Genomic DNA, 15,178 nt, shown 5'->3' with positions numbered 1-15,178 from the left:
CAGACACCTCTCTCCTACACTACCAGCACCCAGACACCCCCTCCTACACTTCCAGCACCCATACACCCCCTCCTACACTACCAGCACCCAGACACCCGCCTCCTATACTACCAGCACCCAGACATCTCCTCCTACACTACCAGCACCCATACATTCCCCTGCTACAATATCAGCACCCAGGCACCCTCACCCACATTACCAGCACCCAGGCACCACCCTACTACACTAACAGCACCCATACACCCCCTCCTACACTACCAGCACCCAGACACCCCCTCCTACACTTCCAGCACCCAGACACCCCCTCCTACACTACCAGCACCCAGACACCCCCTCCTACACTACCAGCACCCAGACTCCTCCCTCCTACACTACCAGCACCCATACACCCCCTCCTAAACTACCAGCACCCAGACAACTCCTCCTACACTACCAGCACCCATACACCTCCCTCCTATACTACCAGCACCCAGACACCCCCTCCTACACTACCAGCACCCAGACTCCCCCTCCTATACTACCAGCACCCAGACACCCCCTCCTACACTACCAGCACCCAGACACCCCCTCCTACACTACCTGCACCCAGACTCCCCCCTCCTACACTACCAGCACCCAGACACCTCCCTCCGACACTACCAGCACCCAGACTCCTCTCTCCTACACTACCAGAACCCAGACACCTCTCTCCTACACTACCAGCACCCAGACACCCCCCTCCTACACTACCAGCACCCAGACTCCCCCCACCTACAGTACCAGCACCCAGACACCTCCTCCTATACCAGCACCCAGTCTCCCCCCTCCTACACTACCAGCACCCAGTCTCCCCCCTCCTACAGTACCAGCACCCAGACACCTCTCTCCTACACTACCAGCACCGATACACCCCCTCCTACAATACCAGCACCCAGACACCCCCCTCCTACACTACCGGCACCCAGACTCCCCCCACCTACAGTACCAGCACCAAGACACCCCCCTCCTACAGTACCAGCACCCAGACTCCCCCCCTCCTACACTACCAGCACCCAGACTCCCCCCTCCTACACTACCAGCACCCAGTCTACCCTCTCCTACCGTACCAGCACCCAGACACCTCTCTCCTACACTACCAGCACCCAGACACCCCCTCCTACACTTCCAGCACCCATACACCCCCTCCTACACTACCAGCACCCAGACACCCGCCTCCTATACTACCAGCACCCAGACATCTCCTCCTACACTACCAGCACCCATACATTCCCCTGCTACAATATCAGCACCCAGGCACCCTCACCCACATTACCAGCACCCAGGCACCACCCTACTACACTAACAGCACCCAGACACCCCCCTCCTACAATATCAGCACCCAGGTACCCCCCACCTATACTACACAGCATCCTAACATCTCCGTATATTTAAAACCAGCTCTGTCCCTGCTGCCTTGTGCTGGTTCTTACATTACAGGGGATCCCTACACATTTTTTTCCCTGTAATGTTAAGAACCTGGACAGGCTGGGGGGGGACCTCGCGTCTTTTTTTTTTAGACATCTTTTTTTTACAAGGGACATCAAGCAAGCAGCTGACACATATCTGACAGTATGGGCAGGCTGCTAGCTCGGAGAGATTTGCAGAGAGAACACAGTGCAATCTCAGGTGAGTGATCTCCTGCAAGTTACTCGGGAGAGATATCTCGTTCTGCTTCACCATCGGCAAACTCGTTTAGCCTCAAATTGCCTGTTGGTAAATTTGGTAAAAGAAAAGGGATTAAGGGCCTGATTCAGAGCCGTTCGCTATTTGCGGTCGTTCGTTCAAAAACAAGGGGTGGCTATTCAAATGATCCGTTCGCAAATTGCAGTCTGTTCACACCTCTAAGTCTGAACGAGCGTGCAAAACATACGCTCGTTTATTTGTTAAAAACGCCCCCTGGCCGCTCGCACCATACGTCATGTCCGCTATTTATTAGATTAATCGAGTACATCGTACAGCGTATGAACTGCTCGCTATTCTTGTGGTTGGTTTTTTCAACCGCTATTTTGCGAGCAGTTCTGAGTTAAAAAAAAACCAAGTAACGTGGTCAATGACGCTGCTGTATTAATTATGCACACCCTTAAAACGCCCGTTTTGACCTTTAAGCACGCCTGCGTTCGAATTCCACTCCCCCGTTTACAAGCACCTTCCCCTGTTACCACCCACATACGCCTCATTCTGTCACTCAAAATAGCAGGCACTCGCTATATAGCATACAAACGATTTTCGGCCGCACTGACTGATTCGCGCATGCGTACTAAAAACCGTACGCATGCGCAGATGTGCGAACATCGCTCGGAACGAGCGTACGGCCGCTAGCGAGCGGCTCTGAATGAGGGCCTAAATCACCTGAATTTTGTAGAATTCCAGTGAGATAAATCACTTTGAAAATCGGGACCATCTCGAATCTTAGTAAATTTACCCCCAAGTGTCAAATGTGTTGCCCGAGGCTCTCTAACCCTTGTACAACTACAGCTACTTATTCAAATAAAGAAAATCTGGTCCCTATGCCCACTTTACCACCCAATTCATGCCCAGAACCTGTGTGGGCCCAGCAAAGTACAATTGAAATTTGTGTAATATATATTATATTTTGTTTATTCAATGTAAGCTTATAGATTCTATATGATAAAAATGTTTTCCTATAACATGTTCTGAATAAGAAGCTAATGTCAGCCTGGTCGTTACAGCTGCATATATGTAACTAACATGTATAACAGGAGGAGATGCTGTCACTGTCACCCACAGATGAGGACAGGGCAGATGAATGACAATGATCCCAGCCAATCAGGAGCTCGTTGAGTGTAAACCCTCCCCATGATGTCACGCAGCTGGTGCAGAAGGGGGGGGGGGAGCTGGAGACATTCTACAACAATGAGGCTGAGGCTGCAGGGAGGAGGCTCCGGGTACCTGGCACAGACCCTGGTGGTGGCAGCAGCCTGCCTGGCCGGTGAGGGGGTACCAGTGTCATTACTATAGGGGAGGGTTCCCTGCACTGCTGTTATTATAGGGGGACGGGGTCCTATCAGTATTATTATTATAGGGAAACAGGCTGAGGAGGGGGTCCTATCAGTAATATTATTATTATAGGGAGACAGGCTGAGGAGGGGGTCCTATCAGTAATATTATTATTATAGGGAGATAGGCTGGGGGAGGGGGTCCGATCAGTATTATTATTATAGGGAAACAGGCTGAGGAGGGGGTCCTATCAGTAATATTATTATTATAGGGAGAGAGGCTGGGGGTGGTGGTCCTATCAGTATTATTATAGGGAGACAGGCTGGGGAGGGGGTCATACCAGTATTAATATTATAGGGAGAGAGGCTGGGGAGGGGGTCCTATCATTATTATTATAGGGAGAGAGGCTGGGGAGTGGGTCCTATCTGTATTATTATTATAGGAAGACAGGCTGGGGAGGGGGTCCTATCAGTATTATAATTATAAGGGAGGCAGGCTGGGGACTGGGTCCGATCAGTATTATTATTATAGGGAGAGAGGCTGGGGGTGGGGGTCCTATCAGTATTATTATAATAGGGAGATAGGCTGGGGAGGGGGTCCTATCAGTATTATAATTATAGGGGAGGCAGGCTGGGGAGGGGGTCCGATCAGTATTATTATTATAGGGAGAGAGGCTGGGGGTGGGGGTCCTATCAGTATTATTATAGGGAGACAGGCTGGGGGAGGGGATCCTATCAGTATTATTATTATAGGGAAACAGGCTGGGGAGGGGGTCCAATCAGTATTATTATTATAGGGAAGGAGGCTGGGGAGGGGGTCCTATCAGTATTATTATAGGGAGAGAGGCTGGGGAGTGGGTCCTATCAGATTTATTATTATAGGGGAGGCAGGCTGGGGAGGGGGTCCGATCAGTGTTATTATTATAGGGAGAGAGGCTGGGGGTGGGGGTCCTATCAGTATTATTATAGGGAGACAGGCTGGGGAGGGGGTCATACCAGTATTAATATTATAGGTAGAGAGCCTGGGGAGGGGGTCCGATCAGTATTATTACAGGGAGAGAGGGTGGGGAGGGGGTCTATCAGTATTATTATAGGGGAACAGGAAGGGGAAGGGGGTCTGATCAGTAGTAATATTGTAGAAGGACAGGCTGGGGAAGTGGGTCCTATCAGTATTATTATAGGGAGACAGGCTGGGGAGGGGGTCCAATCAGTATTATTATTATAGGGAGAGAGGCTGGGGAAGGGTGTCCTATCAGTATTATTATAGGGAGAGAGGCTGGGGGAGGGGGTCCTATCAGTATTATTATTATAGGGAGAGAGGCTGGGGAAGGGGGTCCTATCAGTATTATTATAGGGAGAGAGGCTGGGGGAGGGGGTTCTATCAGTATTATTATTATAGGGAGAGAGGCTGGGGGAGGGGATACTATCAGTATTATTATAGGGAGACAGGCTGGGGAGGGGGTCCTATCAGTATTATTATTATAGGGAGAGAGGCTGGGGAGGGGGTCCTATCAGTATTATTATTATAGGGAAGGAGGCTGGGCAGGGGGTCCTATCAGTATTATTATAGGGAGAGAGGCTGGGGAGTGGGTCCTATCAGTATTATTATTATAGGGAGAGAGGCTGGGTTGGGGGGTCCTATCAGTATTATTATTATAGGGAGAGGCAGGGGAAGGGTGTCCTATCAGTATTATTATAGGGAGAGAGGCTGGGGGAGGGGGTCCTATCAGTATTATTATAGGGAGAGAGGCTGGGGAAATGGGTCCTATCAGTATTATTATTATAGGGAGACAGGCTGGGGTGGGGGTCCTATCAGTATTATTATTATAGGGGGACAGGCTGGGGAGGGGGTCCTATCAGTATTATTATTATAGGGGGACAGGCTGGGGGAGGGGGTCCTATCAGTATTATTATTATTATAGAGAGAGGCTGGGGAGGGGGTCCTATCAGTATTATTATTATAGGGAGAGAGGCTGGGGGAGGGGATCCTATCAGTATTATTATAGGGAGAGAGGCTGGGAGAGGGGATCCTATCAGTATTATTATTATAGGGAGAGAGGCTGGGGAGGGGATCCTATCAGTATTATTATTATAGGGAGACAGTCTGGGGGAGGGGATCTTATCAGTATTATTATTATAGGGAGAGTGGCTGTGGGAGGGGGTCCTATCAGTATTATTATAGGAAGACAGGCTGGGAAGGGGGTCCTATCAGTATTATTATTATAGGGGTCAGGCTGGGGAGGGGATCCTATCAGTATTATTATTATAAGGAGAGAGGCTGGGGGAGGGGATCCTATCAGTATTATTATTATAGGGAGAGAGGCTGGGGGAGGGGATCCTATCAGTATTATTATAGGGAGAGAGGCTGTGGGAGGGGGTCCTATCAGTATTATTATAGGGAGAGAGGCTGGGGGAGGGGATCCTATCAGTATTATTATTATAGGGAGACAGGCTGGGGAGGAGGTCCTATCAGTATTATTATTATAGGGGGACAGGCTGGGGAATGGGTCCTACCAGTATTATTATTATAGGGAGAGAGGCTGGGGGAGGGGATCCTATCAGTATTATTATTATTATTATAGGAGAGAGGCTGGGGGAGTGGGTCCGATCAGTATTATTATTATAGGGAGGGAGGCTGGGAAGGGGGTCCTATCAGTATTATTATTATAGGGAGAGAGGCTGGTGAGGGGATCCTATCAGTATTATTATTATAGGGAGAGAGGCTGGGGGAGGGGGTCCTTTCAGTATTATTATTATAGGGAGAGAGGCTGGGGACGGTGTCCTATCAGTATTATTATTATAGGGAGAGTGGCTGGGGGAGGGGATCCTTTCAGTATTATTATTATTATAGGGAGAGAGGCTGGGGGAAGGGATCCTATTTGTATTATTATTATAGGGAGAGAGGATGGGGGAGGGGGTCCTATCAGTATTATTATTATAGGGAGATAGGCTTGGGGAGGGGTTCCGATCAGTATTATTGTTATAGGGAGAGAGGCTGGGGGAGGGGATCCTATCAGTATTATAGGGAGAGAGGCTGGGGGAGGGGATCCTATCAGTATTATTATAGGGAAAGAGGGTGGGGGAGGGGATCCTATCAGTATTATTATTGTAGGGAGAGAGGCTGGGGGGGGGATCCTATCAGTATTTTTATTATAAGGAGAGAGGCTGGGGGAGGGGATCCTATCAGTATTATTATTATAGGGAGAGAGGCTGGGGAAGGGGGTCCTTTCAGTATTATTATTATAGGGAGAAAGGCTGGGGAGGGGGGTCCTATCAGTATTATTATTATAGGGAGAGAGGCTGGAGAGGGGTCCTATCAGTATTATTATTATAAGGAGAGAGGCTGGGGGAGGGGATCCTATCAGTGTTATTATTATAGGGAGAGAGGCTGGGGAGGGGGATCCTATCAGTATTATTATTATAGGGAGAGAGGCTGGGGGAGGGGGTCCTATCAGTATTATTATAGGGAGAGAGGCTGGGGAGGGGACCCTATCAGTATTATTATTATAGGGAGAGAGGCTGGGGGAGGGGATCCTATCAGTATTATTATTATAGGGAGAGAGGCTGGGCAGGAGGGCTATCAGTATTATTATTATAGGGAGAGAGGCTGGGGAGGGGGGTCCTATCAGTATTATTATTATAGGGAGAGAGGCTGGGGAGGGGTCCTATCAGTATTATTATTATAGGGAGAGAGGCTAGGGGAGGGGATCCTATCAGTATTATTATTATAGGGAGAGAGGCTGGGGGAGGGGGTCCTATCAGTATTATTATAGGGTGAGAGGCTGGGGAGGGGGGTCCTATCAGTATTATTATTATAGGGAGAGAGGCTAGGGGAGGGGATCCTATCAGTATTATTATTATAGGGAGAGAGGCTGGGGGAGGGGGTCCTATCAGTATTATTATAGGGAGAGAGGCTGGGGAGGTGATCCTATCAGTATTATTATAGGGAGAGAGGCTGGGGGAGGGGGTCCTATCAGTATTATTATAGGGAGAGAGGCTGCGGAGGGGATCCTATCAGTATTATTATTATAGGGAGAGAGGCTGGGGGAGGGGATCCTACCAGTATTATTATTATTATAGGGAGAGAGGCTGGGCAGGAGGGCTATCAGTATTATTATTATAGGGAGAGAGGCTGGGGAGGGGGGTCCTATCAGTATTATTATTATAGGGAGAGAGGCTGGGGAGGGGTCCTATCAGTATTATTATTATAAGGAGAGAGGCTGGGGGAGGGAATCCTATCAGTATTATTATTATAGGAAGAGAGGCTGGGGAGGGGGTCCTATCAGTATTATTATTATAGGGAGAGAGGCTGGGGAGGGGGTCCTATCAGTATTATTATTATAGGGGCCAGGCTGGGGAGGGGATCCTATCAGTATTATTATTATAAGGAGAGAGGCTGGGGGAGGGGATCCTATCAGTATTATTATTATAGGGAGAGAGGCTGGGGGAGGGGGTCCTATCAGTATTATTATAGGGAGAGAGGCTGGGGGAGGGGGTCCTATCATTATTATTATAGGGAGAGAGGCTGGGGGAGGGGGTCCTATCAGTATTATTATTATAGGGAGAGAGGCTGGGGGAGGGGATACTATCATTATTATTATAGGGAGAGAGGCTGGGGGAGGGGATCCTATCAGTATTATTATTATAGGGAGAGAGGCTGGGGGAGGGGGTCCTATCAGTTTTATTATTATAGGGAGAGAGGCTGGGGAGGGGGGTCCTATCTGTATTATTATTATAGGGAGAGAGGCTGGGGAGGGGGGCTATCAGTATTATTATAGGGAGAGAGGCTGGGGAGGGGGGTCCTATCAGTATTATTATTATAGGGAGAGAGGCTGTGGAGAGGTCCTATCAGTATTATTATTATAAGGAGAGAGGCTGGGGGAGGGGATCCTATCAGTATTATTATTATTATAGGGAGAGAGGCTGTGGAGGGGGTCCTATCAGTATTATTATTATAGGGAGAGAGGCTGGGGGAGCGGGTCCTATCAGTATTATTATTATAGGGAGAGAGGCTGGGGAGGGGTCCTATCAGTATTATTATTATAGGGATCATTCTGGGGAGGGGATCCTATCAGTATTATTATAGGGAGAGCCTGGGGGAGGTGGTCCTATCAGTATTATTATAGGGAGAGAGGCTGGGGGAGGGGGTCCTATCAGTATTATTATTATAGGGAGAGAGGCTGGGGGAGGGGATCCTATCAGTATTATTATTATAGGGATAGAGGCTGGGGGAGGGGGTCCTATCAGTATTATTATTATAGGGAGAGAGGCTGGGGGAGGGGATACTATCAGTATTATTATTATAGGGAGAGAGGCTGTGGGAGGGGATCCTATCAGTATTATTATTATAGGTTGAGAGGCTGGGGGAGGGGATCCTATCAGTATTATTATTATAGGGAGAGAGGCTGGGGGAGGGGAGCCTATCAGTATTATTATTATAGGGAGAGAGGCTGGGGGAGGGGATCCTATCAGTATTATTATAGGGAGAGAGGCTGGGGGAGGGGGACCTATCAGTATTATTACTATTATAGGGAGAGAGGCTGGGGGAGGGGATCCTATCAGTATTATTATTATAGGGAGAGAGGCTGGGGGAGGGGAGCCTATCAGTATTATTATTATAGGGAGAGAGGCTGGGGGAGGGGGACCTATCAGTATTATTATTATAGGGAGAGAGGCTGGGGGAGGGGATCCTATCAGTATTATTATAGGGAGAGAGGCTGGGGGAGGGGAGCCTATCAGTATTATTATTATAGGGAGAGAGGCTGGGGGAGGGGGTCCTATCAGTATTATTATTATAAGGAGAGAGGCTGGGGGAGGGGATCCTATCAGTATTATTATAGGGAGAGAGGCTGGGGGAGGGGTTGCTATCAGTATTATTATAGGGAGAGAGGCTGGGGGAGGGGGTCCTATCAGTATTATTATTATAGGGAGAGAAGCTGGGGGAGGGGATCCTATCAGTATTATTATGATAGGGAGAGAAGCTAGGGGAGGGGGTCCTATCAGTATTATTATTATAGGGAGAGAGGCTGGGGGAGGGGATCCTATCAGTATTATTATAGGGAGAGAAGCTGGGGGAGGGGATCCTATCAGTATTATTATTATAGGGAGAGAGCCTGGGGGAGGGGGTCCTATCAGTATTATTATTATAGGGAGAGAGGCTGGGGGAGGGGATCCTATCAGTATTATTATTATAGGGAGAGAAGCTGGGGGAGGGGGTCCTATCAGTATTATTATTATAGGGAGAGAGGCTGGGGGAGGGGGTCCTATCAGTATTATTATTATAGGGAGAGATGCTGGGGGAGGGGATCCTATCAGTATTATTATAGGGAGAGAAGCTGGGGGAGGGGGTCCTATCAGTATTATTATTATAGGGAGAGAGGCTGGGGGAGGGGATCCTATCAGTATTATTATAGGGAGAGAGGCTGGCGGAGGGGGTCCTATCAGTATTATTATTATAGGGAGAGAGGCTGGGGGAGGGGGTCCTATCAGTATTATTATAGGTAGAGAGGCTGGCAGAGGGGGTCCTATCAGTATTATTATTATAGGGAGAGATGCTGGGGGAGGGGATCCTATCAGTATTATCATAGGGAGAGAAGCTGGGGGAGGGGGTCCTATCAGTATTATTATTATAGGGAGAGAGGCTGGGGGAGGGGATCCTATCAGTATTATTATAGGGAGAGAGGCTGGCGGAGGGGGTCCTATCAGTATTATTATTATAGGGAGAGAGGCTGGGGGAGGGGGTCCTATCAGTATTATTATAGGGAGAGAGGCTGGCGGAGGGGGTCCTATCAGTATTATTATTATAGGGAGAGATGCTGGGGGAGGGGATCCTATCAGTATTATCATAGGGAGAGAAGCTGGGGGAGGGGGTCCTATCAGTATTATTATTATAGGGAGAGAGGCTGGGGGAGGGGATCCTATCAGTATTATTATAGGGAGAGAGGCTGGCGGAGGGGGTCCTATCAGTATTATTATTATAGAGAGAGAGGCTGGGGAGGGGTTCCTATCAGTATTATTATTATTATTATAGGGAGAGAGGCTGGGGGAGGGGTCCTATCAGTATTATTATTATAGGGAGAGAGGCTGGGGGAGGGGGTCCTATCAGTATTATTATAGGGAGAGAGGCTGGGGGAGGGGGTCCTATCAGTATTATTAATTCTTATGTCTATATGTCTCCAAGCATGTTTACATTGTTCCACCGTTTTAGCTCCAACCACCTCTGATGGGGGCTATTCCACCGATCCACTACCCTCTCTGTGATGTCATTATTCCTCACATTTCCCCTGAACCTACCACCCCCCAGTGTCAGTGCATGTCCTCTTGTTCTAATACTTCTCTTTCATTGAAGAATGCTTCCCTCCTGTCCCTTTATATATTTGAACGTTCTATCATGTCCCCCCTTTCCCTTCTCTGCTCCAAACTATACATATTAGGGTCTTTTAGTCTTTCCTGGTACGTTCTGTGCTGTAGGCCATGCACCATTTTAGTTGCCCTTCTTTGTACAGTCTCTAATGTATTAATATCTTTCTGGAGATATGGCCTCCAGAACTGAACACAGTATTGGAGATGAGGACGTACCAATGACTTATACAGTGGTATTATCACTTCTTTCTTGTTACTACTGATTCTCTATGCACCAAGCTTCTGACTGGCCTCCTCATTGCTTTGGTGCATTACTTGGCTTTAAGTGACCTGAAATAGTGACTCCTAGATCCCTGTCCTCCTCTGTATTTTCCATTATAGTGTCCTTGATACTAATAGGGGAATTCAATTAGAGGTGAAAAGCCATATTCGCCTGTTTTTTTTGTTAAAAATTTGCCTAAAAAAAAATTCGCCAAATTCAATTCCAGGACAATTTCGCCTAAGTCGAAACAATTCTCCAAAAATGATTCTCCAATCAATAGCTGGTGAAAAGAAATGCAAAATCTTTATTTTGGAGTACAAACGTGGGGAAACAACTCAGACCCCTTGGGACAAATACGCTAAAAAACCAGAAACTAAAACCTAAGAACACCCCAAAAAAGACATATCATTTTTGGGGTGTCAATTTAAAAAGTGGGGGGATAAACATTAATAGTAGTGAAAAAGACTTCTTGGGGGTCCACAAGTATAGGTCAGGTGTTTTTGGGATTGCAGGTGCATGCAGCAGGTGGATTTTTCACGTTTTTTAAAAGTTCACTTTAGAGACATAAGAATATGCTAGCACCCATTTTCAAGCATCCCAAATTTGACAGGAGTTCTTATTTTCACCAAAAACTACAGCTTTATGCCATTCTTCACCACTTTTACAAAAACGCTAATAGCAGCCAATTTACACAACTTAAGTACACAAAATAGCTTTATTAGGGTTATTAGTACACATCTATACTGATTCCCTATGTTAGTGCATCTTTTTCTGGGGTACAGACTGATTTCCCCAGTTCTTTCAATACTTTTCACCTGTTCCGTATTCGCCTGTTTCCGTGTTCGCCTATTTTGCAATTGAATTAGGCGAAAAGTGGGGACGAGCACGGAATAAATTCGCCTCTGAAACAGGCGAATGAAGCGAACAGTCGGACAGGCGAAAAATTTGCCTCTAATTGAATATGGCTCTATATATTATTTGCAATATCACCAACATAGATATTAAAAAGCATTGGCCCAAGTACTGATCCCTGGGGTTCTCCACTGGTAACATTTACCTCCTATGAATACTCTACATTTACTACAACTGTCTGTTTCCTGTCCTGCAACCACGATCTTATCCATTCAACAGTCATACGGCCGTATTCAATTTTTTGCCCAAAAAAACAGCGATATTTTTGCTAAAAAACAGGCGAAAACGCAATTGGCGAAAAAAAACTGGAGATAAGTTTTCTCCATTTCAGACCAGGCGTAAAAAAAATGCAAAACCCCTATTTTTGGCTAAAAATGTGGAGATTTCTTTCAGAACCCTTTGGACACCCCCTCCCCCCCAATGATAAATGACCCCCCAAAAATTTTTGTAAGTTGCACACTTTGTTGAAAAATGACGCACGATTTTGGGTGAAAAAAAAAATACGTTTAAATTGAGAGGCAGCAATTTTTTCCCCAGAAAATTACTGTTCCACGTAAATTGGGGGTACATTAAAATGGGTGCAAGGATATTTTCGTGTCGTACAAACGTAATTTTAAAAACTGTAAAAAAAAGCCTGCTGCGGCCGCATGCGATGTTTAAAATATTTCACACATCCATACCGTCCCCCGAAAAATCACACGCAATACATTAAAACCATTTTCAACGTTTTTGTTTTTTTTTTACCGAAAATTTGCGCAGCCGTTTTTCACCAAAGTGTGCAAGTTTCAAATTTTTTGGGGGTCATTTATCATTAGGGGGGTGTCCAAAGTGTTCTGAAAGAAATCCCCACATTTTTAGCCAAAAATAGGGATTTTGCATTTTTTTTGCCTGGTCTGGAATGGAGAAAACTTATCTCCAGTTTTTTTTTGCCAATTGCGTCTGTTTTTTTTTTTTTCGAAAATATCACTTTTTTGTCGAAAAACGGCCGCTTTTGCATTTGGCGAAAAAAATTTAATTTTTCGCCGCTAATTGAATACGGCCCACAGAACCCAATCCCAAGCTTTCCAGTTTGTTTATCATTCGACGATGCGGGAACGTGTCAAAAGCCTTTCTAACGTCTAGATAAGCTTCCTTTACGCCCCCCCCCCTTTATCTATTACTTTTGACACCAAGTCAAAAAAGTGAATAAGATTTGTTTGGCCTGATCTCCCCCCAGTAAATCCATGCTGTTTGGGATCCTGTAAATTGTTGGATTTGAGATGTTCCACAAGTCTTTCTTTTACTAGTGTTTCCATAATTTTCCCACTACTGATGTAAGGCTCACTGGTCTGTAGTCACTGGTCTGTAGTCACTGGTCTGTAGTCACTGGTCTGTAGTCACAGGTCTGTGGTCACTGGTCTGTGGTCACTGGTCTGTAGTCACTGGTCTGTGGTCACTGGTCTGTAGTCACTGATCTGTAGTCACTGGTCTGTAGTTACTGGTCTGTAGTTACTGGTCTGTAGTCACTGGTCTGTGGTCACTGGTCTGTGGTCACTGGTCTGTAGTCACTGGTCTGTAGGCACTGGTCTGTAGGCACTGGTCTGTAGTTACTGGTCTGTAGTCACTGGCCTGTAGTCACTGGTCTGTAGTTATTGGTCTGTAGTTACTGGCCTGTAGTCACTGGTCGGTAGTCACTGGTCGGTAGTCACTGGACTGGTCTGTAGTCACTGGTCTGTAGTCACTGGTCTGTAGTCACTGGTCTGTAGTCACTGGACTGTGGTCACTGGTCTGTAGTCACTGGTTTGCAGTTACTGGCACAGGGCACCAAAAAGTCTAGTTACGGCTCTGACTAAACCATACTGCTTGGTGATCACTGGATCCTAGGTTCTTACCCACATTTACATCCGATATTCTGTCACAGTTTGTGAGTATCATGTCCAGAATAGCATTTTTGTGAGTGGGCTCCCTCACCAATTGTTGAGAGACGCTCCCTGGAGGGAATTTAGAAAGTGGCCACTTCTAGGGGAACTTGCAGCAGACACCTCCGAGCTTATATCAGGTAAATTAAAGTCTCCCATGATTATGACCTCTCCTTTTAAAGCCATTCTAGTAATGTCCTGCAATAGGTACTTATCCAGGGACCATGTCAAAAGCCTTACTAACGTCTAGATAAGCTTCATTTACGCCCCTCCCCCTTTATCTATTACTTTTGACACCAAGTCAAAAAAGTGAATAAGATTTGTTTGGCCTGATCTCCCCCCAGTAAATCCATGCTGTTTGGGATCCTGTAAATTGTTGGATTTGAGATGTTCCACAAGTCTTTCTTTTACTAGTGTTTCCATAATTTTCCCCACTACTGATGTAAGGCTCACTGGTCTGTAGTCACTGGTCTGTAGTCACTGGTCTGTAGTCACTGGTCTGTAGTCACAGGTCTGTAGTCACTGGTCTGTGGTCACTGGTCTGTGGTCACTGGTCTGTGGTCACTGGTCTGTGGTCACTGGTCTGTGGTCACAGGTCTGTGGTCACTGGTCTGTGGTCACTGGTCTGTAGTCACTGGTCTGTGGTCACTGGTCTGTGGTCACTGGTCTGTAGTCACTGGTCTGTAGGCACTGGTCAGTAGGCACTGGTCTGTAGGCACTGGTCTGTAGTTACTGGTCTGTAGTTACTGGCCTGTAGTCACTGGTCTGTAGTTATTGGTCTGTAGTCACTGGTCTGTAGTTACTGGTCTGTAGTTACTGGCCTGTAGTCACTGGTCGGTAGTCACTGGTCGGTAGTCACTGGTCGGTAGTCACTGGACTGGTCTGTAGTCACTGGTCTGTAGTTACTGGTCTGTAGTCACTGGTCTGTAGCCACTGGTCTGTAGTCACTGGTCTGTAGTCACTGGTCTGTAGTTATTGGTCTGTAGTCATTGGTCTGTAGTCACTGGTCTGTAGTCACTGGTCTGTAGTTACTGGTCTGTAGTCACTGGCCTGTAGTCACTGGTCGGTAGTCACTGGACGGTAGTCACTGGACTGGTCTGTGGTCACTGGTCTGTAGTTACTGGTCTGTAGTCACTGGTCTGTAGTCACTGGTCTGTGGTCACAGGTCTGTGGTCACTGGTCTGTGGTCACTGGTCTGTGGTCACTGGTCTGTAGGCACTGGTCAGTAGGCACTGGTCTGTAGGCACTGGTCTGTAGTTACTGGCCTGTAGTCACTGGTCTGTAGTTATTGGTCTGTAGTCACTGGTCTGTAGTTACTGGTCTGTAGTTACTGGCCTGTAGTCACTGGTCGGTAGTCACTGGTCGGTAGTCACTGGTCGGTAGTCACTGGACTGGTCTGTAGTTACTGTTCTGTAGTCACTGGTCTGTAGCCACTGGTCTGTAGTCACTGGTCTGTAGTCACTGGTCTGTAGTCACTGGTCTGTAGTTATTGGTCTGTAGTCATTGGTCTGTAGTCACTGGTCTGTAGTTACTGGTCTGTAGTTACTGGCCTGTAGTCACTGGTCGGTAGTCACTGGTCGGTAGTCACTGGACGGTAGTCACTGGACTGGTCTGTAGTCACTGGTCTGTAGTTACTGGTCTGTAGTCACTGGTCTGTAGCCACTGGTCTGTAGTCACTGGTCTGTAGTCACTGGTCTGTAGTCACTGGTCTGTGGTCACTGGTCTGTGGTCACTGGTCTGTAGTCACTGGTCTGCAGTTACTGGCACAG

At 47.2% G+C, this 15,178-nt stretch overlaps 1 protein-coding gene across 1 annotated transcript in view; it reads left to right on the top strand.

Annotated features, from left to right (window-relative positions):
- Positions 1–2,890: 2,890 nt before the first annotated feature.
- The window catches only part of TMEM8B (transmembrane protein 8B), a 135,138-nt gene continuing 122,850 nt past the window's right edge, over positions 2,891–15,178 (top strand). Inside the window, exon 1 of the mRNA XM_088453524.1 lies at positions 2,891–2,968. Within this exon, the coding sequence (XP_088309650.1) occupies positions 2,893–2,968 (76 nt within the window). The 5' untranslated portion in view covers positions 2,891–2,892. The remainder of the gene's footprint in view (positions 2,969–15,178) is intronic.

This window comes from Taudactylus pleione, unplaced genomic scaffold, assembly GCF_031769625.1.
Source record: "Taudactylus pleione unplaced genomic scaffold, aTauple2 ptg000580l, whole genome shotgun sequence".
NCBI lineage: Eukaryota > Metazoa > Chordata > Amphibia > Anura > Myobatrachidae > Taudactylus > Taudactylus pleione.
The sequence above is the reverse complement of the archived record's forward strand: the minus strand, read 5'-3'. Positions and strand labels throughout refer to the sequence as shown.